Source organism: Rhinopithecus roxellana, chromosome 21, assembly GCF_007565055.1.
Source record: "Rhinopithecus roxellana isolate Shanxi Qingling chromosome 21, ASM756505v1, whole genome shotgun sequence".
Taxonomy (NCBI): domain Eukaryota; kingdom Metazoa; phylum Chordata; class Mammalia; order Primates; family Cercopithecidae; genus Rhinopithecus; species Rhinopithecus roxellana.
This window is the reverse complement of record NC_044569.1, coordinates 47,620,276-47,648,165: the sequence shown is the minus strand read 5'-3', so window position 1 is coordinate 47,648,165 and position 27,890 is coordinate 47,620,276. Positions and strand designations below refer to the sequence as shown.

Genomic DNA, 27,890 nt, shown 5'->3' with positions numbered 1-27,890 from the left:
TTTTTTTTTCTGAGACAGGGTCTCGCTCTGTCACCCAGGCTAGAATGCAGTGTGATCATGGCTCACTGCAGCCTTGACCTCCTGGGCTCAGGTGATCCTCCCACCTCAGCCTCCTGAACAGCTGGGACTACAGCCAGATGCTCCTATGCCCAGCTATTTTTAAATTTTTTTGTAGAGATGGGGTCTCACTATGTTGCCCAGGCTGGTCTCAAACTCCTGGGCTCAAACAATCCTCCGCCCTCAGCCTCCCAAAGTGGTAGGATTATACACATGACCCACTAAGCCCAACCAACTGCACCATATTTTATTTGGTCACATATAAATAAGATATGAAATATATATTTTTAACAAAAGAGTAAAATGAACAGATTTCAATCAAAATAATGAAACATGAAACAATATATTGTTTTTCATCAAAACATAGGTTATCACAAGAAAAATATTAAAAATATTAACCAGCAATAGCTATGGATTTAATGTATCTCAGCCATGATCTTCCTAAATTTGATTTTTGACTGGTCAATCTCAAATTGTGGTTTTAGGAATATTTCATGGCTTGGGTCCCAGGTTTGTGAGCCTTACTTATTTCGTCTTTCTTCAAGGTTAATGATAAACCCTTGCATGGCATCCTTGATTCTTGCTCGCACAAGGCTGTCCAAAAACTTGCAGTCACTGTGCTGGTCCCACTCAACTTTCAAGCGATCCCGCTCATTTGACTTAATGGAAGCCAAAATAGCATTATGCTTCTGATGGCTGCGTCGGATTCTTTCTAGATGGTGCTCAGCCCCTTGGCCTTTAGGAGGCTTGGGTCTCTGAAAACAAAAACCAACTATCACTCATAATAAGCCAAAGAATCAACTGCATATTTTCAATTAGTTATGCTCTCAATCAATACTCATACTAAATAAAATTGGATATAAAAAACTAATACATCCTACTACAACTGAATACAGCTTAGGCACCTAAAGAGTAACTTGTTTCATTTTCTGAGCCTATACCTAAGATGTAATCAAAACAGTCTCAAATATTTCTAAAGTGTCATTTGGAAAAAAGTTGATGGAAATTACAAACTTAAAAATGTGAACAGGACTCTGTTGAGATTATCTAGTCAAACCCAGAGACATTTAAGTGATTTGCTGAACTTGCTTCAAACAGGGCAGATAAAACAAGAATTAGAGGTCTTCTAATTCCTGACCTTGACAGAGCCACCCATTATTCCACATTATTTCTCCTGGTCGGACACCATAGTTATCACATCAAAATACTTTCAATGAAAAGATGTTACTATGTGAATATATAGAATATATGTGTATATACATGTATATATGTGTTTATATATGTGTATATGGATATGGATATATAATGAGTTGTGACAATAAAAGATCTTTTACTAAGAAGGAAGAAATGAAGTGAGGGAGGAAGAAAGAAGGAAAAAGAAAAAAAGCTGGTGGTAGAACTTTATTCCTATTTCTAGGGTGCCCAGAAGTTTTAATGCAAACAGTGTGTTCCTGATCTTTTGGGCTACTTTGAATTTTCTGTAAATGTATTGTTTTTACAGAAATGTCCACTAAAAAAGTTAGAAATGCATGTACCATTTGAATATATATAGATATACTTAATGAAATCACATAGACTATATCTTTTTCCTTTCTGTATTCCTAGCATTGAACATAATGCCTACTACAGTGAGGTTCTCAATAGAAATGAATGAATGAATGAATGAATGAATGAATGAATGAATGAAAGAAACAATGTTTCTGGGTGGGCTTGATGCAATTTCTGCACCTCCTGGAGCCACCACGAAATCCATAGTCTTGAGCTTTGTATTTTCAGGAACAGTTTTATCAAGTCATCCTTAGGTGAGTTGTGAGACACTGGGGTGCTGATTCATAGAAACAAAACTCTTAAGAGGCAGAGAGAGACAGTCAATCTGATCATTTACACTTAGAATATCACCATCAGGATTACCAGAAATACTAGAGTTACGTGTTTGTAATGAAGTCTCCTGAGGAAAGGAAATCAACATTTGAAGACGGTTTAATGAAAAGATTCAGGGCTCAGGGTAGGCATGAGGTAACCAGATTTAGCTGAACAAGGTAAGGCAAGCCTGGGGTGGTAAGGAGACAGAAGATGATATTGGGGGTTATATCACGGAAAGTAGCTAATCCATGTCAGAATTATTTGGAGCCTACAGCCAGTTAATTAGATGACTGTTCTCCAAAACTGATAGCATTTTATTAATATAGATCTGTGAAAATAAAGCAAAGGAGGATCACAGTGGCACCCTGGGCAGCATACACAGCAGGAATTAAGGCTCCCAGTGTGAGCTGAGAACAGGAACGAAACACCAAGATAATCTAGAAACACTGGCTCCAGTTGTCAGGACAGGAAACAGGGCTGAGGTATATTTTGGCTGAAGAGGTCAGAAACACCATGAGCAGTACCCATGGGGTCAGGAAGCCTTTTAAGGCTTGGGAATCATGTGAAGGACTCCAGTCTGGGAAGGACCCAATCTCTTGATAAGTTAGGGGTATGACCTGGAGTTCTCAAAAAAGGTGATGCCAATCCCAGCACAGTCGTGGCATTGTTCAAAATCTGTACTGTTCAATATAAATATAATGCAAAACAGGTATGTAATTCTCAATTTTCAAGTGGCTCCATTTAAAGAAGTAAAAAGAAACAGGTAAGTTAATTTTGATAGTATATTTTATTTAACCAATATATCCAAAATATTATCTTGTCAATATGTGACTCTAGGCACACTTCAAGTGCTCAAATGCTATGTGTGACTAATGGCTACCTATTGGACATCACAGCTCTAAACCATGCTAAAGTCAGGAAAACACAGGATATTTTACTAACTACTTTGGGTTTTCAAGGTCACTGAAGGCTTTTTGTTACTGTAGCATCTCAAATTATAGTTATTAGGATTACAATTTATAGTTCGGTTGTCTTAAAGAACAATGCTTTACATCCTAGGTTTGATTCTGGCCTCTGTCCACTACTAACTGAATTGAGCAAGTTACTTAATCTCTTTGAATCTTAGTTTTCTCACCTGTCAAATGAGCAAAATAAGTATCCTCCTAATGGGTTCTAGGAGACACTCATCAAATAGCTGCTCCTTTCGATGTCCCATTACTTCAGACATTACATTTTTCATAGGTTTCTCCTGGGGAATTGTTTAGGACCCAATTCTCATCTGTTGGTGGCTTTAATTCTTGCAACACAATTCTGCTACCTCTAACTATCTTTCTTATCACACTCAGACACTGGAGGAGCAGATGCATCAACTCTAACCTCTTCCTTTTCCTCTTAATTCTTCTCAAGTGCAAAGTATTCAACAGGCCCGCTTCTCTGGTTTAGTGTTTTTGTTTGTTTTTTGTTCCTTATTGGTTCCCAACACAAGTAATAGCACCCAACAATGGCTCAGCCCCTGAGCCCTGTGCTTGGATACAGAACCCAAAGTAGATCTTCTGTCCTTCATGAAGTGTGTTTATAATTATCACCTTGAACCCTACAGCCTACTAACGTGTCCCATCGACTGCTTTCCAGCTCCAGATCTTACAGTACTCAGACCTAAAGAAGGAGCAGGTCTATAGGTTGACTGAAGTTTGCTCTGTGCCCTGTGGAGCATAATACAACTGAATCACTGATCTTTCTTCCATAAACTGACATAACAGACAATATAGCACATCATTATTTACCATGTTAACCTTTAGTGGTTTCATTATACATAATTCTTTTTTGCAATTGGATTACAAGTTGAGCACCCCTAATTGGAAAATAAGAAATCTGAAATGCTCCAAAATCTGAAGCTTTTTGAGCACCCACATGATGGCATAAGTGGAAAATTTCACACCTGACCTCATGTAAGGGGTCACAGTGAAAACGGAAGCAAACAACACATATTTATTCAGCACCCCCAAGAGGAAAATAAAATTACCTTTGAGGTAATGAAATATAGATAAATTCAGTGTTTAGACTTGGGTCTCCTCCCCAAGATATTACATTATGTATATGCAAGTTTTCCAAAATCCAAAAAAAATCTGAAATTCTAGACATTTCTGGTCCCAAGCATTTCAGATAAGGGATACTTAACCTGTATAAGCTCCTTGAAGGGAGGGCTCAGGCTTCAATAAAGGGTTAACCTTCCAGGATCATTGTATTCACCCCTGTATCGCCCACAATACTGCATACAAAGCAGGGGCTCAAGCAATAACTCTGCCTACATGGCAGTTTTCTGGTGGGTAGAAACTAGTTTGTAGAAATGAAGGAATCTACATGTATGGACCAATAGTGTCTGAGGTTCTCAGCAGGAACCATCAAATTCTACAGCAAGCATATTTCCCTGCCCTACTACCACTCTAGCCTTAGAGGCAGGAACCTGCGTTTTTCCCAGGTCTGAAGGGACACTTCAGTCCAGCAATGGTTACTGGTTGAGTTGGCACAGGAAAGGCGTTGGGTGCTATAACCTCTCACAACCTAATTCCCCTTCCCCAGACGATTTTCCTAGAAGTGAAAGACCAGCTCCAAATCGTAGGCCAGCCCTGCCCCCAGATCTGTCTCTGGGCTGGGTGCCCTTTCCATAACACACACTGGCCACTGCATGGGGGACAGACATCCTTCCGGTGTCTTGGAGACTGAAAAACCCTAAGATCCCTAGTAGTGATTCTCCAAAAACAGAACCTAAATATTACAACTTTGGGGGCAGATGAAATGCTGTAAGCATGGAAATAGAGGGGGATGAGTGGGTGAAAGGTGGGGTAGGTAGGTGAGCGACCTTATCTTCCTTCTTTCAAAATTCAACCCACTGCATCAGGCGGCACCCGTTCCCCTCAAGAAGGCCCCGGGTGGGGGGCCGAAGTGGGATAGGCCAGGCCTGGAGAGCGCAGAGATGGAGAAAGCTGAAGGGTCCAGCAGACACATCCTGTGCTTACCACGATCACCACTTTGGGGGTGGGGCCCTTAACCTCCCGCTGTACGATGCCAAACCGCTGGCTGTACATTTTCGAGTCCCCTTCGGGATGAGGGCGGCGTCCGCCGCGTTTCCCCCAACCGTGGCGACCTGCGGGACCCGCTTCCGCGACGCAGAAGTCTGGTTGCCATGGTGCGCCTCGCGGGGTTAGGGGAAGGTAGAGGTGGGCGGGTCGGACGGAAGTCGGTCTGGTCACCATGGGGGCCGCAGACGCCTGCACTCGCGACTTCCTCTTCCAGCCGAGAAGCTGAGTCTGCGCGGTCCTCACCCCGCCCCTCGGCCAAACCCCACCGACCTTGCTCCCTTCCTCTAGGGTTTATCAGAATGGCAGAAAAAACCTCTAGCCCAAGAAAAATCGAAGCTCTAATTACAATTCCAGTTGACTTTGCTATTTATATCCTGTAATGGTCTAAAGGTATGAGAAAGGTTAGCGAACATTTTTTGGGAAGCTTAAATTTTGCACTATCTCTAGGTTAATCTTGATGACGGTAATGATCACAGGAAAACCTTGTATTTGTGTAGTTCTTTACAATTTCCAAGATATTTTCACACACACAACCTTTGAACCTAACAGACTTTTTTTGAGCCAAGGTCTCGCTCTGTCACCCAGGCTGGCGTGCAGTGGCGTGATCATGGCTCCCTGCAACCTCGTCCTCCTGGGCCTCAGCCTCCAGAGTAGCTGGGACTACAAAGCCTGCGCCACCACGCCCTGCTAATTTAAAAACAAATTTTGAAGAGATAGGGGGTCCTGCTATGTTGCTCAGGCTGGAACTCCTGCTCCTGGGTTCAAGCGATCCTACCCCCTGCCCCTCCCGCCGGCCTCCCAAAGTGTTGGAATTACAGGCTGCGCTACCGCGCGTGGCCACAAATATCTTATACGGTTGATAGAATAGCAAGTATTACTATCCTTATTTTCCAGTTAAGGCAAAGCTCAGGGAGCCTGAGTGCCTTGTCAAACCAAATAACCAGTAATAATAATAATAATAAAGGCTGTTAATAAAATCTTCCCGTTTGCCATTGGCAGAAACCAGGGCTTAGACTCAGGATATCCTAGGATGGGGACAGATCAGATGGACTAGTGGGGCAGTGGCACGACCTGGTGGGGCATAATTAAGAGTCTGAGGGTCACAGTGGAAGGATCAGGATGTGGATCAGAAGTCCAGTAACTGGTTTCTGAGAATCAGGATTCACGCAGAACAGGAAACACAAATCAGAGAACCAGGACGGACCTGCAGCACAGGTAGTAACCACAGTTGCATTTCCAGTCAAGAGTAAGGTGGTAATACCTAAAAGCCAATTAAGAATGACACTTTGGTACTCCCAAAGTGGGGGTGAGCATAGAACACTTGAGCACATGCAACAAATCAGTACCTACGTTAAACTGACGTATAATAAGCACAACTAATGTGTATACCCTCCTTAAGGACGCAATTTACTGTAAATTAGCATTCCTTAATCATACGCAAACCACCCACTTCGGCTTTTGTATATGGTACGTTTCTAAATATGAATTCCATTTCCTGAATTGCTGGTTCAGCTTTTCAGCCACGAAATGTCTTTCTTCTCTTTTAATCATCTTTTAATAATTCTGTCATTTTGTGTTTTCAATTGCAGTTCAGTAAAACACTCATTTGCATTTATTAAGAGTTTACGTGGTCTGAAACAGAAAAGAAACAAATTAGGTGGTCGTCTCGGTTTCCTGGAGTGTCCAAAGGGGCGGTTCTTTGATCTTCGAGTTCAACGGGCCCCGGGCCCGCCCGTCGGTCTGGGCGGAACCTCCCCCACCACACCTCCGGGAAGGCGGCAATGAAAACGCCTTGGGCCCGGAGCAGGGCTTGGGAAAATCGGCGGAGATTCGGGACCGCCCACTGGGGATTCCCAAGGTTGTGCAGCCCAGAGGGCCTGGTCACAATTTCTGAGGCGATGGGGTAAACCGACCCTTGGCGACACCCAGCAACACTTGAACGTCCTAGGTCGTCGAGCCCCGCCCTCACCCTGGATGAGCTCCGAAATTTAACCCCGGTTCAGTTGTGCCTGTTTTACCACTATTTGAAGAGGGGCACTCAGCTTCCCTCTGGCCCTAGCCCAGGTACTGGGGTTTGCGCCGGGCGGATGCCACGCCCCAGGGCCGCCAGGCCACTGGTGATGGGTGACGGGGGGTGCCTCCAGGGCCCCGGTGGTTCCCCGGCCGGGAACTACGGCCTTTCTCGCCCCGGCGCCCCCTGGCGGGCCCACCAGCAGCTTGACGGTGTCCCGCCAGTGCTGCGCACCAAGAGCCTCAGCTTTCAGTGAACCCCCCCGCCCCCGCGGCCTAGGGAAGTGAATCTCTCAGGGTCCTTGGAAAGAAGTGACCTTGATCTTCCCACCCATTATCCCAGTTTCTCAGAGGCAGTCAACACTGTTCCCACCAAACCACTCCCAAAAGAAACACTGAGCAGGTAAGTGGGACAATAAAAATTTAAAAATAATTTTAAAATAGAACAGCTTAGAGATAGAAACTAAATTATTTCCAATTCCTACTGTGCCCCAAACAAGGTTCACAAAAGGGCTGTCCTCCCAATAATTTTCTGAATTCTATATATTCAGCATTAAATTCCATGATAAAGTTGGAAATCCATTCACCATTTGTAATACATATTGATGCATTTAATAAAATTGCATGGGCCGTATCTTTTGCATTTCTGTATCCTAGTATTCAGTACAGTGCCTACCACAGGCCTGGTTCTCAATACTTGAATGACACAAAAATAGCCAGGACCAGCAAGTTTTTTCTGGGTGGGCTTCATAGAATCTCTGCACTTGCTGGAATCACCATGAAATTCATGGTCTTCAGCTTTGCATTTTCAGCAAGTTATATTGAGTTATCCTCAGGTGAGTAGTGAGACCCTTGGGAGCGGATTCATGGTAGGGCGGCTTTGTAATGTGTCACCTTGGTGAGGCTGTTTCCCAGAACTGTCTTCCAGTAAGATGGGCCACAAGAGACATTTTGCTTGATAACTGGAGCGCAGAAGTGAAGCAGCAGCATATTGTTTTTACACTTGGAAGGCTGGTGCTGGGGCACCAGGCGCTGTTGCAGTTCACATATTGTCATGTATCTGCTGGATCACCTCATTGGTGTGGGCAGCAGTCAGGCCTGCAGCCAGGCCTGCAGCTGCTCCACCTTCCCCAGGATCATCTCTTCAGCTTCTCTAATTCCTGGGCCAGATGCATATTTAACTCTGTGAGGAAGGGCACCAGCTTCTTCTGCAGGACACCCACATCATCGAAGCTGGAGGTGGTGAGAGACTGACATGGGTTCCGGGCCATCCTCGTGGGTTCCAGCTCGTGCTCGTGGGCTCCACTGTGTCCTCGGTCTCCCACACTTTACATCCATCTTCCCTTCCCGAGTGCCTGCCCTGCAGACTTCAAGCTCCAGCATTAGATGCAAAGATAACAGCCTTACAGAGACTGTTTAACCAGCTCCCACAATGGCATGCAGTCAGATCTCTATAATAAATCCCTTAAAGTACATATATACATAATCTTTATCTTAGTGGTTCTGCTCTTCTGATTGTACCCTAACATACATGGTAGGCAGAAGCTTAACTCATGAGTCTAAATGTCAATCAAATAAGTTTCATATAGCTCACTGTCAAAATTACCAGAATACTGGGGTTGGGTGGTTGGTTCCTGGGGGAAACAAAGCAGTATCAGTCTATCCAGTCTTGACTAGGGCTGAACTAGTTAGGGTGGAATAAAGGAAGGGGTGGGGAAGGTGGCAGAGGCTGTATGATAGAACTGGGAAATGGCTCATCCATGTCTGAATTACTTAAAGCTGCAGGGCTGGGACTAGGGTAAGGCAAGGGAGGCACGTAGGATACAAAGTTTAAGGAGGCACTCACTCAGTCCTGGCCCTGTAAAGCTGGCTAACAAATTACAGGTCTAATCTTTTTGGCACTTTACGAATGAAGAATTGGAAAGAGTGAGGTAGGGCTGAGCCAAGACTGGCCCTTGGGCAGGACTCGAAGCAGATATTCAGCCTCCTAGAAGACATTTGGGCTGAGGGCAGGAGCCAAGCACAAAGGTCATCAGAGGGCAGGAGATGCACGTTGTCAGGAAAGATGAGCCAGGCTGGCAGCTTTAGTTACAAAGACTGCTCTAGCTGAAGAGGGGGAGTCAGGGTAACAAGCAAAATGGACAGCAGCCAGTGGGGAGATATATCCCGTAGGGTTTGAAGAATCCTATGCAGCATCTGGGGTCTGCAGGAAACCCAGTTTCTGTATGAACAGATGCTCTGACAAGGTGACCCCATCTACATCGAGTCTTGGCACTTTCTAAACCATGCTAGAGACAGGAATGTAAGGGATTTATTATAGTACTTATAGTAATCTGTGTTTTGAAGGTCACCGAAAACTCCTGTTAGTGCATACAGGATTACAGGTTACAGTTTAGTGGCTTAAAGAACAAGGGCTTTAAAAGCTGGGTTTGATTCTAGGCTCTACTAACACCAGCTGTTCGACATTGGACAAATTAATGAGTCTCAGTTTTCCCATTCACAAAAATGGGCAAAATCAATGTCTTCCCAAAAAGATTATTTTAAGGATTAAATAAACTGGGTCCACAGAGGAACACACCAAATAGCAGTTCCTTTCCTTATTTATTCAATTACATTTTCAATTGCTGTCTCCCTGAGGAAGTATGTAGAGACACTGCCAGGTCTCATCCAGAAGCCACTTACAATTATTCATGAACATGGCTTGTTTAGGTTGTTTTGTGGTGGTTTTAATTATATTACCTTTCCCCATCCCAGCTCCCCCACCCTTAAAACCCAACTTCTTATACTCAGGCTCTTGGGGAGGAGAAGATGCACCAACTTTCTACTCTTTCTCTTCCTTTCCCGCTTACTTCTTCTAGAAGCTCAAAGTACTGTTAGGCCTGCTCCTCTGGTTTCGTGGTAGGTTTTTCCTCCTAGGGTTGATTCACACACAAGCCCTGGCAACCAATCTAGGGTCCAGCCCCTAGTAGATCAGTGTTGTCTCTCATAAAGCCAGTCTGCAAATATCACCTTGAATCCTACAGTCTGTAGAAGCCTCCAGTCTACTGCTTTCTAGCTCCAGGTTTTTTAAGGTCTTTGGACCTAGGGAAGAGGGAGCAGGTCTGTATGTTGAATGAGGTTTGCTATGTGCGAAATGGAGCATTACAAAACCATTTCCTAGTATTCTGTGTCCTCCATCCACTTCCCCTTAATTATACCTTTATCTTTTTTTATATCTTCTGAAAACTACCATTATAGACAGCTTGTCCATAGTCAGATTATAAGCTCCCTGAAGGTAGGTATCCTGTGTCTCCTGACACAGGATATAAGCTTTGCAGGGCTCATTGTCCTCAATGCTGTGCACCAAGCAGGAACTCAATCAGTACTTCTGTAATTGGCCAAGCATAGATGAAAGGGTTTCCAGCCTGGTAGGCTAGTTTGTAGGAGCAAAGGAATCCATGTGCTTGGCCAATAGTTTACATTGCCAGTGTCTGGGGCTCTATGCAGGGTCTGTCAACATTCTACAGGAGTCAGCATTCCCCTGCCCTCCCAACCATTCTAGTCCTTACAGGCATCTACCCTTCGTCCTATGCCAGGACTATAGGGACAGTTCTGCATGGCATCTGAAGTTAATAACCTCAATAGGCTCAGGAAAGGCTCAAGAGATCCAGCCCAAGCCCCTCCACAGAGATAGCTCCAGGAAGTACAGGGCAACCAGAGATCACACAACTACGTGTGAACCCAGCTCACAAAGCCAGCTCGGAACCCAGATCTCCTGCCCATCCCACTGCCCAGGCAAGCCCAGCACCACTTCTCTGATACACATTGCTCAACGTCAAGCAACAGCCCACCCAGAGGTCTCCTGGAGACTCCAAAGGCCTTCAAGACCCCAAATGATTATTCTCTGAACAAGAATTTATATATTAAAGCTGACCCCTATAGATATTTCTTAGGAAAATAGGGACCAGACTCCCTATCTTTTTCTTTCAAATCTCATGATAGAGTGTCAAGTCTTCCCCCTACCCCCAAAGGAGAGTCCTAACCTGGAATGCTATTGGGCTGGATCTCCGGAGAAATCTCTATGGTCCTACACACATGCCCCTCATTAATTGTGATCAGCATCATGGGTATGGGCCTTTACCTCCCACCACACCATGCCAAACTGCTGACTATACTTTCAAAACTCAGGGCCCACATCTGGCCAACACCCACTCCCTCCCCACCCCTCACTGTGTGGGGCACACCTTGGCAACCAGACCGCTGTATCTCGGAAGCGGGTTCCACCCAGGCTGAAAATCTCCGTGATCTAGAGAAGAATTAACACCATAGGTCAATGTGGTTGTTGGGGCTATGGCAGGGTCAGGGCAGGGTGGGGCATCCCCAGGACTGACCACGGGTGTGCCAGCCCCTCCTGCCTCTTCCTCTGGGGGCAATTTGGAGGCAGAGTCATCCTTGTTGTCCTCCTTGTCCTCCTCAGGGTCAGGTGGCTCTTGCTTCACAGATGGCAGGCCTGGGTCTACTGCCTGGGAGAAGTAGGAAACAGGCAGCCATTAGAAGGGCAGAGTTAGCCTGAGGAAAGTCTCTATCAGCCAACCCCTCACTGTGCTGATAAATCCTACTTCCATCACATTTCAACACAGAAAGGCCATCTCTGCCTATAAACCTTTCCCATTCCCATTCCTCACTGACCTCCATTTTTCTGTTAGCTGGATAGCAAAGCGGGCAAAGCTAATTGCCTGCGGGAGGTAGGGTGTCTGTTAGACAGGCGGGGTAATTCTGCAGAAAGGTCGCAATCAGCACATCTATTGCTCTGCTCAAGAGAACCATCATGGCTCATCATCACTCTGCTTACAGACCAGCCTGCTACGGCATCAACAGAACATCCATCACTGCCCCCACCTTGCTAGGGCAGCCAGGCACCAATACGGGAGAAGTCAGGACAGCTGTGCCTGGTGTCCACTCGTCCTGGGTATCCGCCTTCTCTTGCTTCACCTGGGGTAAGGCCACAACCCAACTCAGGCCAGAGCACTGGGCCTCCTGCGTGAGGGAGGATTGCAGCAGACTTGGTCTCAGCTCCCTGGCATGAGGCTGGGTGGGGCTGGGAAGGGCAGGACAGGGTGGGGCCCTCACCTGCAACAGGGCTTCTGTGGAAGCTGCAACAGGGCCTGGCACCTGCACAGGACTGCTTGCGCCCTCCCGTAAAAACACAAGGTCAGTGCCAGGCGGGGGCAGCACAAAGCCACCACCTGCTTCCTGCTTCGTTGGAGCCTGGGTATGGTCTGGTTGGGCTGTGCGTGTAGCCAAGGTGGGCTTCAAGGTAGGCCCAAGATGGTGACGTCGGGCAGAGCTGGGCCTCTTTCGACGACGGTAAGGTGGGGGCGATCCTGCCCCATCCTCAGACTCTGACCAGACACTGGGCAGCAGCCGCTTCTATGAGGAAAGATAGGGTGCTATGGCTACCTGGTGTCCTGACCAGTCACATCCACCCTGCCCGGCTCCACATGCCTGCTAATCTCCCATCGGTCCCAGCACGGAATCTGCTTACGTATGAGCCCTTCGTCATTGAGCCTGCTAGTCTCCTATTAGCAACACCAATGCCACCTAGACTCATTAAGCCAAGCACAATGTCTGTTAATCCTCAACCAAAGCTACTGCGCCACCCACCCACCTACCAAGCCTGCCCACCACTCCCAGGCACTGGGGCGCCTGGCCCAACCTATCCCGGCCACCTGACCCTTCCTGCCCCACCCACCATGGCAAACTGCAGGCATTGGCGCCAACGACACTTCTGGCGCTTCTGGTTGCTGCCCCCGAATTTGGGCTTGTCGCAGCAGAAGTCGCAGCGGCCACAGTCCATCCGCCGTAGGCAGGCTGCACAGGCCCCGCACTTGCGGTTCTGCCGGCGGTTCGTGTAGGGCTGCTGGGGTGGGGGGAATGGGTGGTGCTGTCAACTAGGACTAGGAGAGGCCATCCTCAACGCCTATTCCAGTGCTGGTCCTGGTGCTCCTCTAGCCCCATAAGAAGGAGCTACTTGCATACTAGTCTCAGCCTCCTGACTCCCGGCTAGTCACTCCTCAGCATTTGCTATTTCAACATTGGCCACTATCGCTGTGCGAGCTGGCCCTCGATACCATTAGGACTGTGGCTGCTCCACTACAATATCCAGTGCTGTATTTCCTAGGCCACCACTGGCTACCAAGAAAATGTCTCTAAACCCCATTTCCAGCAACATTTTGTTAACTCTCTATTAGCTCCCATCACTGTGCCTACTCTGTCTGCTCATCCTATGTGAACCCCATTGTGCTAGTTGCTCCTCTGTCAATCCCAACTGTGTCGATTAGTCCTGCATCAGCCACCAGTGTTGATACATGTGACATAAGGCACTGTCATTGCACCTGCTGACCTCGTATTAGTCCTCCATTATCTACTCATTCCATCCTAGGACCCATTATTGTGCCTTGCTGTTCCCCAATAGGCTCATTCCAGCATCTGCTTCTTTGAAGTTAACCAAGCGTCCTGAGAGTCTAGGCTTATCCAGGTAGGGTGGGGCCACTCACTAGCTCGTCCTCGTCTACACAGTAATAGATGAATTCGGCAGGTGGCGAGGGGGCCAGGGCTCTGGGGTGCTGTAGAGGCAAATGGGGTGGGGTCAGGGCAGGTACTGGGTAAGGTCAGGGTTGTGCTTTCCCTCCACCCACTGGGGCCTCACCGGCTCTGTGGGCTCTGGGGACTGTGATGGGGGAGGTGGAGGCAGTGGCTGGGCTCCGGGGCGCCTCCTGGCAGCCATCTTGGAGTCACAGCCTCCCTTGCGGCGGGCATGTTTACCCTGGGAAAGACCAGAAAGGGTGGTTTCAGCTTGGTGGCACCAGGCAGACACAGGAACTCCCCACTCCCTAAGTGCAGAAAGCATGCATGGGACAGGCAGACAGAGGGTGGCATGAGGCACTCACAGTTGGGGGAGCCACAGCCAGGGGAGTGCGTCGCTGACATCTCTGATGACGGCGACGCAGGCGGTGAGCAAGGTGCTGGCAGACAGGGGCAGGCAGGCGGGGCCAGAAAGGTGAGCGTGGGGTTAGGCAGAAAAGAAAGACATAAGGTAGGCAAGGCCAGGTTGAAAGGAAGCAGAGGTAGCGACGACTTTAACAGCAGAATGAGCTCTGCTCCCTCCAGCCTGACTCACCCGTAGGCAACGTCGCTGGACACATTTCCACTGGCGCCTGAGACCAGGGCGGGGAGGGCGAAGGCAGATGGGGCAACGGCCACAGTCCTCTTGGGTCTGACAGCCCCGGCATACTCCACACCCTCGGCTCTGTTGGAGGGGGATGTGGGAGCAGAGGCATGAAGCATGGGGCCAAGCCCACGAGGGCCAGGGGCCGAGGTGAGCCTTGGGCTCTTTCCACTTGCCCGACTCACCCTTTCCACAATCCGGAGGCAGCGTCTCCGTTCACATTTGCAGAACAGCCCCGATGCCACATCATGGGGCAGCTGCAGGAGGCACGTGGAGCAGGCCCCACAGTCTTCTGTTACCTGGCAGGCTGCACACTCCCCACAGCCCACACGCTGCCAGGAATGGTAGGGACGAGATCACGGGCCTGCTCCAGAAGCACTGGTCCTCCCATGTCTACTGACCCTACATCAGCTCCCATCACCAGGACTTCTAGTCGCCCATTAGCCTCATCACTGAGGCCATTAGTATGTCTACTGGTCCCCTGCTAACTTCATCACTGTGTCTACTAATGCACTAATGGTAACAGGAATTAATTAACCCATTAATTCCCATTACTGTGTCTGCTGACCTATGGAGAGCACCCTATAAAATGACTTCATCCGGTGGACCTATCATCATCCCTTAGGACTCTACCAGCTCGATCACATCCTGCTCCCACTGCAGAGGTGTGAAGAGAAAGCAGGTTGTGCTTACCTTAAACATTCTCTGTTCTCGGTTGAAGGCGATTCTCTGTGCTGTGGGGAGGAAGAGGGAAGAAGAAAAGTGGAAAGAAAGCAACAGACATCTGACTGATTCACTCACTGCCTGTGCCCTGACTTCCACCATTCAACCTCTACCCATGCCTGCTATCTCCAGTATCCAACCTCCAACCAAGCCAGTAGCCTCTGTCCTGACATCTACATTCAACCCCCAGCCTAGCATGACACTGAACCTGCTCCAGCTCCATCCTCTGGGGGTCACTCACCTCGACAGTCTTTGCACAATGTTTTGAGCCGCTGCCTTTGGGTGCCATCCCCTGAGAAGCTGATTCCACAGTTCTCACAGCATCTGGAATGGGAAAGGCAGGTGAGGAGTCCAAGAGCACCCCAAACACAACCCTCACCTATCTGGCTCACCTCAGACCAACACTCACCCAGGAGCAGGGAATGAAGCTGGGGCTGTGTCAGTGTCAGCCTTGGTCTCGTCCCTTGGGGCCTCCTTCCTGACCTCACCACTCTGGGGTTCAACCTGACGTTTCCGAGTCTTGGCTGGCCTTGAAGGCTTCTTTCGCTTCTTGCTGGCAACAGCCACAGGATGGGCCTGGAAAGTAAGGGAAGGAGGAATATGGGTCAGTGGGTGGGTGTTGAGTGGTACAGCCACCCCTACCTAGGCATCTCACATTGTGAAGTACCTTGGGGGCTGGATAGCACAAGATGCCTTGTTTGAAGTCGAAGAGGGTGAGATCACACGCAGGGCCCAGGTATCGAGTCAGCTCAACTTTGCTTCGGATCCTGTCTCCTGTGGGGCTAGGGATAGGCCATGATGGGTTAGCACCCAGGTGGAGCCAATGTCATTTCACCCACACAACCTTCCGACAGGGCTGGCAGGATAGAGGAGGCAGCCTGGAATTGGCCTGTGAGCCCTGCCCAGCCCCACCTCAACTAACCTTAAAAACATAAAACAATTAATATAAATACTAACACAAATACAAACATCAGAAACAATATAAATGTAAACAGATGAACATATTTACAGCATATAATATTAGTAATACTGGAACTATTTCACGTAAGTAAAAATAGACACAAATAGGAACACAAATATATTAAATAACATATAAATATGCTAGCACTGGCCGGGTGCAATGGCTCACACCTGTAATCCCAGCACCTTGGGAGGCCAAGGCGGGCGGATCACGAGGTCACGAGATCAAGACCATCCTGGCTAACATGGTGAAATCCCATCTCTACTAAAAATACAAAAAAAATTAGCCACGCATGGGGGCGGGTGCCTGTAGTCCCAGCTACTCGGGAGGCTGCGGCAGGAGAATGGCTTGAACCCGGGAGGCGGAGCTTGCAGTGAGCCGAGATTGCACCACTGCACTCCAGCCTGGGCGACAGAGCGAGACGCTGTCTCAAAAAATAAATAAATAAATAAACAAACAAATAAGTTACCATTATGTACCCAGTATATAATCAAGTAAAGAAAACAACACAAATATGTTTTAAAAACATATAAACAAATGCAACTACACACAAATTAAAGTGTAAGTAATTGATTTTGGGACCCCCAGTTTCTTGCATTTCTGTACGCCCTCCAAGAGACACCGATTGTCCTTTTTGATAAACTATCTTTCCAAGGATGTTTGTAAAGCCAACAACCTTGGAAGATAAGAGACAGGATCTCCTTCCATAGTAAAGGGAAAGCATACTTACTGTCCTAATGTTATAAAAAAAAACTTGATTCTCTAAGCTCAGGGTTCTTTTCCTATAATAATACAACCCTCTTCGTGTCATGCTGTAGGAATTGGGATTCAGGAAACTGGCACAAAAATAGTAATACAGTAATTCCCCCTCTCGTCAGGGCATACATCCCAAGTTCCCCAGTGGATGCCTGAAACCGTGGATAGTACCAAACCCTAATGTAATATGTACTGTGTTTTTTTCTACCTGATAACTGAGATGGTTACTAAGTGACTAACAGGCAGGTTGTGTATAGAACATGGATATGGATATGGATATGGATATGGACAAAGAGATGATTCACCTCCTGAGCAGGACGGAGCAGGATAGTGTGAGATTTCATCACGCCACTCAAAACGGCACACAATTCAAAACTAATGAATTGTTTATTTCTAAAATTTTCCATTTAATATTTTTGGATGGTGGTTGACTGTAGGTAACTAAAGCTATGGAAAATGAAATTGCAGACAAGGGGGAGACTTATTCTGGATCCTGCAACTGTTGTAATAAACTGTCTTTGATCTGTAACCCAGGAGTCTTACCTCTCCTACCAACATCTACAAAATTCTGACAAATTCACTATTATCTTGTCCTAAGAATGAAATCTCAGATCCTTCATAGTTCCTGACAACTGCACTTCTAAGTTTTGAAAGTTTTATACAAGTACATAAATATGTGAATAAATTATAACTAAATACAAACAAAAAGTAATTTGTAATTTGATATTTACCTGCAAAATGGCAACTTAGATTTAAAAAATCAGAATGAATATAGAAACATAATAATTAATGTAGCCTAAACACATGTAAATGCTTATAAACATCTATGCTGATTCTCATTAGTTATGGTAGTTATGTTCTACAAAGTGGCCATGAACATTGAATACAAAACCATTGCTCCTAGAGGAAATACAGGGTTAGGTTCCTGAGAGCATCTGAACTTCTGCTTTGTGCGTGTTTCTGTTTAAATACACATTACTTAATATATATTTTTTACAAATGACTATTTGCATGGTCTTTGAATGACTCAAACCAGGGGCTTTGGAGGCCGTATGTGTTCTGTAGGTTTGTTTGCCAATATTCTTGTTTAACAAGCCAATCTTATTGGCATTGAAAACCACTCTTCTACACAACCCCTTTCCTATATAACACTTAACAGGTATTTTTAAAATTCTTCGGAAGACTCCTGATAGGGAGAACCTGCATTGCATGCAAGTTTAACATTTTTCATGCCATGTTGCCTTTTGAAATGTGCAAGTCAGCCTGCACTAGCTGATACAACCTTAATATTTTCCTAACCCAGAGTAACGTGACTTTGGCTTTCCTCAACAATGCTGTCCACTATGCTTTATTGATCGTCATTTCATGAATCCACCAACGTAGCTGCTTTCTCACTCTTCCATAGCTTCAAGCCCATAAATGCTTTCTGTATTTTCTGAATCAGCCTTGTGCACATATTGGCAAACTTCCTTCTTTTTCTGGTTGTACCATAATTCTGATGCATAACATTGAACTTACAGCCAACAGCATTGTAACTCAGATAACCAACAAGGTTTATCTGCCTTGTATTTTCTCCGTAAGGCACGACATAGCCTTCTCACACTCAGAACACTAAACAGCACCTCAGCACTACGCTTGAGGACTATTTTAAAAAGCAAAATCACCAACAAAACATACAAACGTTAGAAAAATGTGACACTAAACAGACCACGAAAAGGACACTTGTTTACAGTATTAAAGCTGAAATAAAAAGGGCTCCTTCAGTCTTAGCTAGAAACACATGCATTGAGTGACAGTTTTTCACTGCTCTGTGCATATCCTTCAACAATCACAAATGCACTGTGAGTAGTGACTTTTAAGTTAGAAATACATTGTATTGAGAAGGTGAAATTGCAAACATAAAATCCACTAATAAGGATTAACTGTTTGTGCATAATTTAAACTCCATCCATAAATTTATCCGCACTATTTGATTTTACCCTAATCAGGCTCTACCCCACCCCCACTCTGCCCACAACCCACCCAGTACCTCTGGTAATAGGTGTCTGAGCGTCCACAGGTGGCCCCTGACTTGCGAAAGACTTCACGGCGCTTCCAGCCAGGGCCCAGGGCCGGGCAGTCCAGCCAGTCCTCAGCCATGGAGGCCACAGGAAGCAGCAGTAGCCTGAAAGGGAGTTGAGGGGATGAGGGAAACTGAGGCTCTAGGAAGGGACAAAACGTGCCCCAGGCCACACAAATCACTGGTATCCATTAGTGCTTGCCCAAGACCTAGGACCTGCCGCAGGCAACCAGCCCATATATGGAAAAGAAACCCCTCATATTCTCACGCCATTCTTTCCTATTCTGGGCCTAGGAGATCCTCATTCCTCAACCCAAGGATCTCTGCTTATTATTCTTAGTGTCCTAATCCCCTACTCTCTATCCTCAGACTGACAGCCCATCATTTCGCCTCACTACCAATCCAGAAACTTTTCATCTTCCCCCCTCATTCCTCCCTGTCACTGACCTAAGGGCCTCTATCCCTCTATTTTATCACCACAAGACCCCCATACTTCCCATCCTCAGCCCCAAAGGGCCCCATTTCTCTTGCCCTCACTACTTGGCTTCAGTAGTCTCTCATTCCCCCCTTCCTCGACCCAGGAATTCCTAATTTCCCTCCTTCAGTGTTTTAACCATTCCATTCCTTCTCTGCCTGATGTCCTCTTATCTTGCTACCTCAGTGTTACAACCTCGACTTCCTCTGCGAGACACAACTGCTCCAACCCATGGCCCGAATAGCCCCTCATCTTTTCCATTCCTCACACTGGAAGCCTCCCATGCCTCCCCTTCCTCAGCCCAAGAGCTCCCCCCTTATTTTTCTTCTCTTTCAATGTTCTGGCCCACAATTTCTCCCCAGTCTCTGCCCCCAAACCTTCCTGTTTGTCTCCTTCCTCTACATCCAAAAAGTTCCCCACTTCTCCCTCTCACTGTTCTCATTCTCCATTCCTCCCTTATCCTGAGAGACCCTAATTTCTCCCCTCAGCATTCCGAACCCTCCCCCATTCTCTCTGTTCTTGTCCTGGGATCATGCCATCCCTAACTGTCAGCGTTCTGATCTCCTACTGCTCCTCGTCCTCTATATGGGGCCTCCCATTCCTCCCTTTCAGCATTCCAACGCCTCCATTTCTCCTGTCATCAGCCTGAGGGCCCCTCATTTCTCCCGCTCAGAGTTCTGAACCCCCATTTCTCTCTCAACTTCAGATGCCCTGATGTCTCCCTTTAGCGTTCTGATCTCCGCCATTCCTCTCCGTCCTCGTCCCAGGATCCCGACACTCCTACCTGTCAGAGTTCTGAGCTCCATTCCTTCCTGTCCTCAGCCTAAATTCCCCCGTTTCTCCTCAGTCAGTATTCCGACGCCGCCATTCCTCCCCCTCATCGGCCTGAGGGCCCTTGATTCCTCCCCGTCAGCGTTCTGAGCCACAATTCCTTCCCATCCTCCGCCTGAGCACTCTCCACGTCCAGCCCCAAGGCTGTCTCACCAGTTTGGCACCACGCCGGTATCTTCCGCCACTCTAGGCCCTTGGACCCATGGCGAGGGTCCCTCCTGCACCTTCCGCCTCGCCCTCCTCCCCTTCTTCCTCCTCCGCGGCCGCCTCCTCTGAAGCGGTAGCTGTCGCCTCCGCGGCTGTTCGTTGCTCCCGGAACCGGAACTCCGCTGCCTGCTTCTCGGGCTCCGCCTCTGGCTAAGCACCTGCGTGCTATTGCCTCGACGTCGCGTGCCCTTAATAGGGAGGCTCCCGCGCCTGCGGGCTGGCGCTCTGCAGCGGGGTGCGCGCCCCCCGGCCGAAAACCAGTTGCATCTGCGTGCTGACGTTCAACGACAGGTCGCGCCCCATCGAAGGCGGGACCTGCAGTCGGGGCTCTACTCGCTGACCATCTAGCTTGCGCATGCGCTCTCCAGTCTAAACCTGAAGGGAAGTGGTCGGGGAGGGTTTGCGCCTGCGCCCTCTCTTCCCTCCCGCGGTCTCCGCAGCGGATACCCACAGCGGCGAGGAAGTTGCTTCGCGCCTGCGCACTCCCTGGCCCAGCAGGCACTCTCTTCTCCCATCTCTCGCTGGGGTCTATCCTGTGCTCGCCGGTCAACCCCAGGGCGGTCTTGTCCCGCTCCCTCCTCCCCGCCGAACAGCAGCTGGAGCGCGTGGGGCGGGGAAAGGGGCGGTGACGCACCGCAGGTAAACTGAGGCACGCGGGAGGGCGCGCCCCTGCAAGAGGCGGATCCCCAACGTGGGGATTGTGGGGAAAAGGCAGGGCCTGGCGTCCATAGCGGACGACAGCTCTGGGTGGGAGACAGGAGCACGCGTGGGCGGCGTCACCACACTGAATGCGTGCTGCGTAGGCTCTCTGCCCGTGGGAGGCTGGGAATGTGGGTCCCTGGGCTCTTCCCGGGTGCAGGCGCCCCCCATCTTATCCAGGAGTCTGGAACAGTTGCAACCGCAGCAATGTGGACACAGCTTCCTTGGTTTCTTCAAAATTTTATTAACAAAACCCAGGGAGAGGAGGCAAGGATGAGTGGACTCCGCAGCCCCACCAGGCACTGAACATGTCGACGGGGACAGACCCTCTGATAGAGGCAGACGGGCGGTCAACCAGTGGATGGGCACAGGAGAACCAGAGAAACAGATGAGTGGAGGAACGGACACATGGGCACCGGGCGGCTCCCCCATCTGGAATGCAGGGTGTGAGGGGTCCGGGCCAGAAGGCTCAGCGGTCGGCACTGGAGCGCAGGTCGGTAGTGAGGGGATCGTGCTGGATCGTCTGGTGCAACATCAGGGCCAGCAATCCCGCGCGGTTTGTCATGGCTGTGCGCACATTGCGCTCCTGCTCAAACAGCTCGTCCAGCTTGTACCACTGCCAAGAGAGTGGCAGGAGTCCTAAGCAGGAACACCTGAAGCCCCGCCTGCCCTCGGCCACGTCCGGCATGGAAACCTACCACATGCACCACCGAAACCGCAGGGAAACCTACCACACGCACGCGCTCCAAGTCCACTTCCGCACGCCGCAGCTTCTCCCAGCAGTAATGGCGATTGCACTGGCGTTTGGGCAGGCGGCAGAAGTCACCCGTGAGCTCAAAGACATCACGTACAAGGGGGCACCCGCATACCTCGTCAGCTGGCACCTGCAGGGAGGCCAGGTTGGAAGGATGAATAACGGTGATAAGGGAGAATAGGAATGGGGGCTCAAGGAGGGAGAAGGTAAAGATTGGAGGGTTCAGGGAACGGTGAGGAGGCATGGAAAAGGGAGGAATGGAGGGTGAAGCACCAGGGAAGGTGAGAGGAAAAAGTGAAGGAAAGGTGAGGTGAGGGAGGCAGGGATGAATGTGGGACAGCGAGGCAGGGAGGAGGGGCAAAATGGGAGGAGCTGAAGGAAAACCTTACTTTGGGGTCCCGTGAGTGCTCGGGGCACAGCACCTGGAGCCGCTTACAGTATGTTTTGCTCTGAGGATTATACACATCACAGAAGAGTCGTGTGGCCCTGGGGGTTTGGAATAGGGAGAGGGTAGTAAAGGGAGGTCCACCTGTCCTTGCCTGTATTCTGTCCCAGTTCCACACACATCCCACTTCTGACCTCCGCCTTAACCCCCCACACCTCTCACTTCGCGTGGCACCCTCACTTACCCTTCAATGCGTGTGGGGTACATGGACCCAAAGGATGTCTGGCTCTCATACTGGAGGGATGAGCACAAATGGAGGGAACTGTGGATGTGCGCTGCATGCCCTCCCAAGACACCACCCAGACAACAAATCTGTCCCCCACTGGCCCACTGATGTTCCCACATGGTCTGCCCCCTCAGTCTGACCCCCAACCTTGGCATAGCAGCGCTCCATGTGGCGCAAGGCAACACGTGGGTTGATGGGGTGCCCACAGGAAACACAGAAGATCTGCAGGTCTGTGTCATCACTGTCACCCTCATTGCTCTGCAGGGGGTGGAAGGAACAATAAGGCTAGGAAGGACAAAGTACCGGCCCTGCCCCGCTGCGCCGCTGCTCGCTCACCTCCTCATCCTCGCGCACAGCCTGCTGCTTGGCACGCAGAATGATGGCCTCAAGCTCATGGAATCGGCGTTCCATTTCCTGAAGGCGAGTGCGGGCACTCTGCTGCTCTCGGCGAATGCGTTCCAGCAGCTTCTTGCCGTGCTCTTCAGCAATGCAAGGGCTCTGCTGCCACTGCTGGATGCGCTGGGGGAGGATCTCATAGATGCGGCTGCAGGGAAGGTAGCAAGCAACAGAATAAGTGAGGTGATCAGTAAGTGAGGGTGGGAAAATAGATGCATGACTAAATGGCAAAAGGAGAAATAAACAGGTGACTGGCGGAATGGTGGCTGGATGGACACAGGGGCGGATAGATGGATGGCTGAGTGAGTAGTGGCTGTTTGGTGACTGAATGGTGGACAGCTGATTGACTGGTAGACATACAGAAGGCAGTGGTCAGGCCCTACCATGCACTTCCTGACTCCCTTGAACCCCTCAGTAATGACTCACTTGGCTGCCAGCTTCATGCCACAGTCATCTGAGCAATACTTGGAGCTGGGCTGGGCAGGGCGCACACAGCCGGGCCCCAGGCACTGGGGCAGCGATGCAGGGTCCTTGGCATCAGCCCTCTCTGGGTGTTTCCATTTATCCTTGTGCTTCTGCTTCTGCCGATGCCGCTTGTATCGCTCCTCCTTCTGTTAAGCAAGACAGGTCAGGTCAGGTCAGGGTGGAGTCAAAGTCAGCCCCAGACCCCAGACTCCTGCTCCATTCTAGCCCTTTCTGGCTCTTGCCCCATTCAGCCTCTGACCTCTGCCTCTCCCTCAACCCCACCCTCTGCCTTTCCACATCCATTTTACCCTCTCCATCACCTTCTTCTCAGACTTCTTCTCCCGACGCTTCACATGCTTCACTTTCACTGCCCTCTTCCGCAGCGCAGGGTCCAGGAATGGGGACTCTTCTGTGTCGCTCATCCAGGGCTGCAAGCAGGGCATGCACTGACCCACCTGCCCCGCTCATGACAACCCCACCACCTACTCATGTCCCATATCAGCCTTCCATACCCTCTGTCTCCTCATTACGGATACTCTCTGCTTCTGTAACCTCCACCCTTCCACCAGGGATGCTCCTATCTGCTCACCAGGCCGTGGTCATCAAAGGCCCCTGCACAGAAGTCCTGATACAGGTCAGGATCCAGAGGTAGGTCCTCATCTGAGAGTGGCTCAGGCGTGGCTGTAGCCTCAGGAGGCTCCTTGACTGCTGATGATGCCACTGCTCCCTCATCTTCACGGATGCGCCCTAACTTCTGAGATGGCTGTGGCTGCTGTTGGGTGGGCAGTGGCCGGCGGGGCCTTGGCAGGGACTCTGAGGGCGTCACTGGTGAGAGCTGCGGGGCAGAATCTCAGGACTGGCCCTGACCGCCCTGCCCGCATGCCCCGCCCCACCCTGGGGAGCTGGACTCACCGAGGAAGGGAAGTACTTGTACGATTCCTGTGCCGGCAGGAGGAAGGCCCAGGTCAGCCCCAGGTGGATGGAGGGCGGCCTTGCCCAACCCCACCCACCTGGCCTGGCCTTACCTCCCCAGACACACCTCCCCACTACCCTTACTACCAGGAATGCTCACCCCTGTCTTATCTGTACTGACATGCATGACCACCTGGAAACGCCTGACCCCACTCTGTCCACCCAGGGTTGGTGGGGGTTCTGCCAGCCCAGCATACCAGGTCATGCCCCATTCATCTGGACATGACAGGTCCCTTCCCACCTGTCTAGATACAGTCAGGCCTAATCCCACCTGGCTTAGCCATGCCTAGACTTCACTAACGATGCATGGACCCACCAGCTCTCCCACACCTGACCCTACCCAGCTCTGTCCATGCTCACCCGGGCCCGCAGCTGGCACTGGCGCAGCCGGCACTTCTGCCGGATCTTGTTGGGGCCCCCAAACTTCTTCATGTCCCGACAGAAGTCACAGTGACCACAGTCCTCAGTGCGCCGACATGCCTCACACTCACCACACATGCGGGCTGACCGTTTGATCTGCTGCTGCTGCTGGTGATGCTGGAGGACAGGGCCCAGAACAGAAATTATGGACCCAGGCAGGACTGAAACGGAACCACTTTACACATCTACTCACTTTATGCAGCCACTCACCTGGCTGGGTGTGGCCACCAAGGGCTGCGGCGAGGATTTGTGGGGCGAAGCAGAGCCCCGAGCAAGCATGGCCCCAACCCCTGTCCCTGACCCTGCCCGGCGCTGCAGGTCTGGATCGGGGACAGGCCTCTTGCGCCCTCCACCCTCATCCCGGGGCTCACTGCCGTCCCGCTCATTGCCATCCCGCTCCCGTGACTTCTTGTGCCGATAGCGAATCTCTAGTTTGGGGTCTTTCTCTGTGGGGCAGAGAGTAGGGCCAAAGTGAGTGAGCACTGGAGGGCCTGAATGGTCCCAAAACCTCTTTCTTCCTCTTTTCTCCCTTACTATCCCACCCATCTACTCTGCACCCCTGTCCAGGGCAGAGCTGCCTCTTCCCGTGGGATCTTCTATTACCACTCACAATGGAGACCCCAATCCAGCTCACCACAGACGTGTATCACTACTCCCCATGACCCCCCATTATGGCTCCTCCTCCTCCCTTGAAGCCCCACCTGCCTTCCCTGTCCATCCATGGCCCTCACCTCTGCACTCCCGACAATACCACTCCCGGATGGCCTTGGCCATCTTCTCAGTGATCCGGATGCAGTCCCCATGGAACCACTCATTGCAGTTGTCACACCCGCTGCGGAGGATGGGGCAGGCGGTGGAGATGTGAGGGGCGCGGCCCATCGGCCTCACCCCACCCTGCCAGTGTCTACCCCGCCCACCTCTCCCGGGCTCACATCATGAAGCAGTTGATGTCTGGTTTGCGACAGATGCAGTAGATGGGCGCATTCTCTCCATTCTCCGACTTGCTATCCTCCCCAGCATCTGGAGGCTCTGGGTCTGAACCATCTCCCTCCTGCAGGACACCCCCATTACGGATCCTTAAACAGCCCCCACCGTGGCGGCTTATCCCATTACAGCTCCACCATGGTCAGCAGGGATCCCCACTCTGCCTGCAGATTTCACATCGGGGCCCCCCAAAAACCTCTCCATCACAGTCCCCACTGACCTCCATCCCTTCCCCTGACATCCTATTACTTTGCTCCATACTTCCCATCACGCACCCACCGACACCCGCTCCCTGCGTCCACACTCGCTAATGGGGCATCGCGACCCTCCATCGTGGCGCCTCACAGACCCCGCGTAATTCACTGCGGACTTCCCATCGCGGTTCTCTACGCACCTCTCCCTGTTTACCTCATAGACCCACCTGGCACCCGCACCCACCCCCAGTCGCGGCTGTCCACGGATCCCCGGACACGAACTCCTCGTCACGGCTCACTACAGACCACCCAATGTGACTCCTTACAATCCCCGATCACGGTTTCCCACGGAACTGCCACCCGTTGTCCCCACTAAACTTCTATTACGGACTCCCCCACCGTGGCTCACCATAGAACTCCCAGATGGTTCATCATTCTGCCCACAGACTCCCGCCGTTCAGTCCACAGACTCCGGTTACGGCTCACCACAGACCCCTGAGTCGGCCGACAGACCCTACTGTTGCCAACCCCACCGACCTCCACCGCCGAACCCCTCCCTGAACCCGGTACTCACCATATCTCCGCTCCCGGCGCACTCCCTCGCGACCCCCGCCAGCAACCCGCGAACCTGCACAGACCACTCGGCGGCGTCCCAGGCGGTTGCAAAGGCGCCCACAACTACTTCCGCTTCTGGTCACGCCTCCCAGGCAGGGTACTCCTATTGCGCAGGCCCCGTGCGTCGTCTCCGCCGCAAACCAGTAGGTCGCTCGCCTAGAGCCCCCGAAGAACTCTCAGGCGCCGCCATCTTGATTATCGTATCCGTATGGTGGCCGAATCCACACGTTCGCCCGGAACATGGCCGCGCTCACATTGTGGCTTTCCCGAGGGCGCCACCACCTTGTCACTAGAGTCCGTACGGCGGCTGCTAGTACGGCCTGAACGTACAGGCAACATGGCTGCACCTACTGCGTGACTTCTTCATAGATGCCGTCATCTTGGAATCTGATTCCGTACGAGGGTCGAATTCGTACCTTCCTAGGCGACACATGGCGGCGACCTATTTGCGGATTCCTCAAGGGCGCCGCCATCTTGGTGGTTGATTCCGTATGTTGGCCGCTTGTCAGGCAGAGAGGTTAACAGGTAAAGCGGCCGCTCCCGAAACGCTACCTGGATCAAGTTGTATTCATTCCTCCATTCAGTCTCTTTCCCCTTCCACATGTATTGATGGGGTGTCGGCAGGCTGTGTGCCTTGCGGGGCGGAGGAAACCAGTTCCTCTGTCGTCTCCGACTTCACCTGCCACCACTCTTTCCGGCTCTCACTCCTCCCACTTGTCATTCTTCTGCCAGGCCTGGCACGGTTCGGCTTCTATTTATTTTATTTTTATTTAAAAACAATTGTTAAACTAACATCAAATCTTATTTTAGTTCTATAAGCTGCACAATAAGCCTAAGCACAGTTTACTTATCCATTTATTTATTGTTTAGCATGTAGAACATTTTGAAATATTATTCTAAATAAAGTTGCAGCGAACATTCTTAAACATAGATCTGTATGCTCATACCTGATTATCTCTTGTGAAATGTGATATACAAAACGGTGTCACTCTGGTTAACAGCTGTAAAATGGAGCCTGGAAGCCATTCTTTCTAATTTTTATTTATTTATTTTCTTATTTTTTGAGACGGAGTTTCGCTCTTGTTGCCCAGGCTGGAGTGCAATGGCGCGATCTCGGCTCACTGCAACCTCCGCCTCCCGGATTCAACCTATTATCCTGCCTCAGCCTTCCGAGTAGCTGGGATTACAGGCTTGCGCTACCACGCCCGGCTAATTTTTGTATTTTTAGTAAAGACAGGCTTTCACCGCGTTGGCCAGGATGGTCTGGATCTCCTGATTCGCCAGCCTTGGCCCTCCAAAGTGCTGGGATTACAGTCGTGAACCACCGCGCCCGCTCCGCCTGGAAGCCATTCTAAGGACTCCTTGCAAACTTGCAAAAAGGAAAACAAACCAAAACTAAAACACAATAGGAACTTGCCTCGAACCTTGAATTGGTCAAAACTGCAATGACCACACGGTCCTGGAAACCAGCTATATTTCACTAGCGCTTCA

At 50.1% G+C, this 27,890-nt stretch overlaps 3 protein-coding genes across 34 annotated transcripts in view; all 3 read right to left on the bottom strand.

Annotated features, from left to right (window-relative positions):
• CFAP53 (cilia and flagella associated protein 53) overlaps positions 1-5,201 on the bottom strand; it is a 45,415-nt gene extending 40,214 nt beyond the window's left edge. For both annotated transcript variants that reach the window (XM_010363171.2, XM_010363170.2), the window contains exons 1-2: positions 4,938-5,201; positions 583-812 (exon numbers count right to left, since the gene is read on the bottom strand). In XM_010363171.2, the coding sequence (XP_010361473.2) occupies positions 583-812; positions 4,938-5,174 (467 nt within the window). In that variant the 5' untranslated portion in view covers positions 5,175-5,201. The remainder of the gene's footprint in view (positions 1-582; positions 813-4,937) is intronic.
• A 984-nt stretch (positions 5,202-6,185) lies between these two features.
• On the bottom strand, positions 6,186-20,591 carry MBD1 (methyl-CpG binding domain protein 1). 29 transcript variants are annotated; one of them, XM_010363153.2, is made up of 17 exons: positions 20,176-20,591; positions 18,687-18,821; positions 15,608-15,722; positions 15,350-15,516; positions 15,182-15,264; positions 14,911-14,951; positions 14,403-14,549; positions 14,170-14,298; positions 13,699-13,815; positions 13,547-13,615; positions 12,742-12,909; positions 12,120-12,419; positions 11,889-12,026; positions 11,381-11,512; positions 11,234-11,295; positions 10,020-10,091; positions 7,415-8,377 (listed from the first exon to the last, which is right to left on the bottom strand). In XM_010363153.2, exons 2-16 carry the CDS (start codon positions 18,794-18,796, stop codon positions 10,052-10,054), a joined length of 1,818 nt encoding a protein of 605 aa, XP_010361455.1. In that variant the 5' UTR covers positions 18,797-18,821; positions 20,176-20,591; the 3' UTR covers positions 7,415-8,377; positions 10,020-10,051. The 29 variants fall into 29 exon arrangements, with proteins under 29 accessions (XP_030781608.1, XP_010361461.1, XP_030781600.1 ...); XM_030925745.1 differs by having other exon boundaries at positions 11,889-11,981; positions 12,742-12,906; XM_010363155.2 differs by having other exon boundaries at positions 8,247-8,370.
• Positions 20,592-21,148: 557 nt separating this feature from the next.
• CXXC1 (CXXC finger protein 1) lies at positions 21,149-27,090 on the bottom strand. 3 transcript variants are annotated; one of them, XM_030925735.1, is made up of 16 exons: positions 26,359-27,090; positions 26,194-26,279; positions 25,539-25,657; positions 25,338-25,438; positions 24,817-25,052; positions 24,547-24,723; positions 24,127-24,153; positions 23,804-24,049; positions 23,523-23,642; positions 23,176-23,360; positions 22,690-22,897; positions 22,501-22,611; positions 22,312-22,361; positions 22,072-22,168; positions 21,660-21,812; positions 21,149-21,544 (listed from the first exon to the last, which is right to left on the bottom strand). In XM_030925735.1, exons 2-16 carry the CDS (start codon positions 26,194-26,196, stop codon positions 21,398-21,400), a joined length of 1,980 nt encoding a protein of 659 aa, XP_030781595.1. In that variant the 5' UTR covers positions 26,197-26,279; positions 26,359-27,090; the 3' UTR covers positions 21,149-21,397. The 3 variants fall into 3 exon arrangements, with proteins under 3 accessions (XP_030781595.1, XP_010361449.1, XP_010361452.1); XM_010363147.2 differs by lacking the exon at positions 26,194-26,279; XM_010363150.2 differs by lacking the exon at positions 26,194-26,279 and having other exon boundaries at positions 23,535-23,642.
• Positions 27,091-27,890: the final 800 nt, after the last annotated feature.

What these genes read in the sequence shown, in the direction of transcription:
- MBD1 (XM_010363151.2), bottom strand. Translation starts at nt 18,796, where the DNA reads ATGGCTGAGGACTGGCTGGACTGCCCGGCCCTGGGCCCTGGCTGGAAG. An exon ending in ATTGTGCAAAGACTGTCGAG is followed by an intron (nt 14,952 to 15,181) that starts GTGAGTGACCCC and finishes TCCTCCCCACAG; the next exon opens with CACAGAGAATCGCCTTCAAC. An exon ending in GAGAACAGAGAATGTTTAAG is followed by an intron (nt 14,550 to 14,910) that starts GTAAGCACAACC and finishes CATTCCTGGCAG; the next exon opens with CGTGTGGGCTGTGGGGAGTG.
- CXXC1 (XM_030925735.1), bottom strand. An exon ending in GTATTGTCGGGAGTGCAGAG is followed by an intron (nt 25,053 to 25,337) that starts GTGAGGGCCATG and finishes TCTGCCCCACAG; the next exon opens with AGAAAGACCCCAAACTAGAG. An exon ending in TGGAGCGCTGCTATGCCAAG is followed by an intron (nt 22,362 to 22,500) that starts GTTGGGGGTCAG and finishes TCATCCCTCCAG; the next exon opens with TATGAGAGCCAGACATCCTT.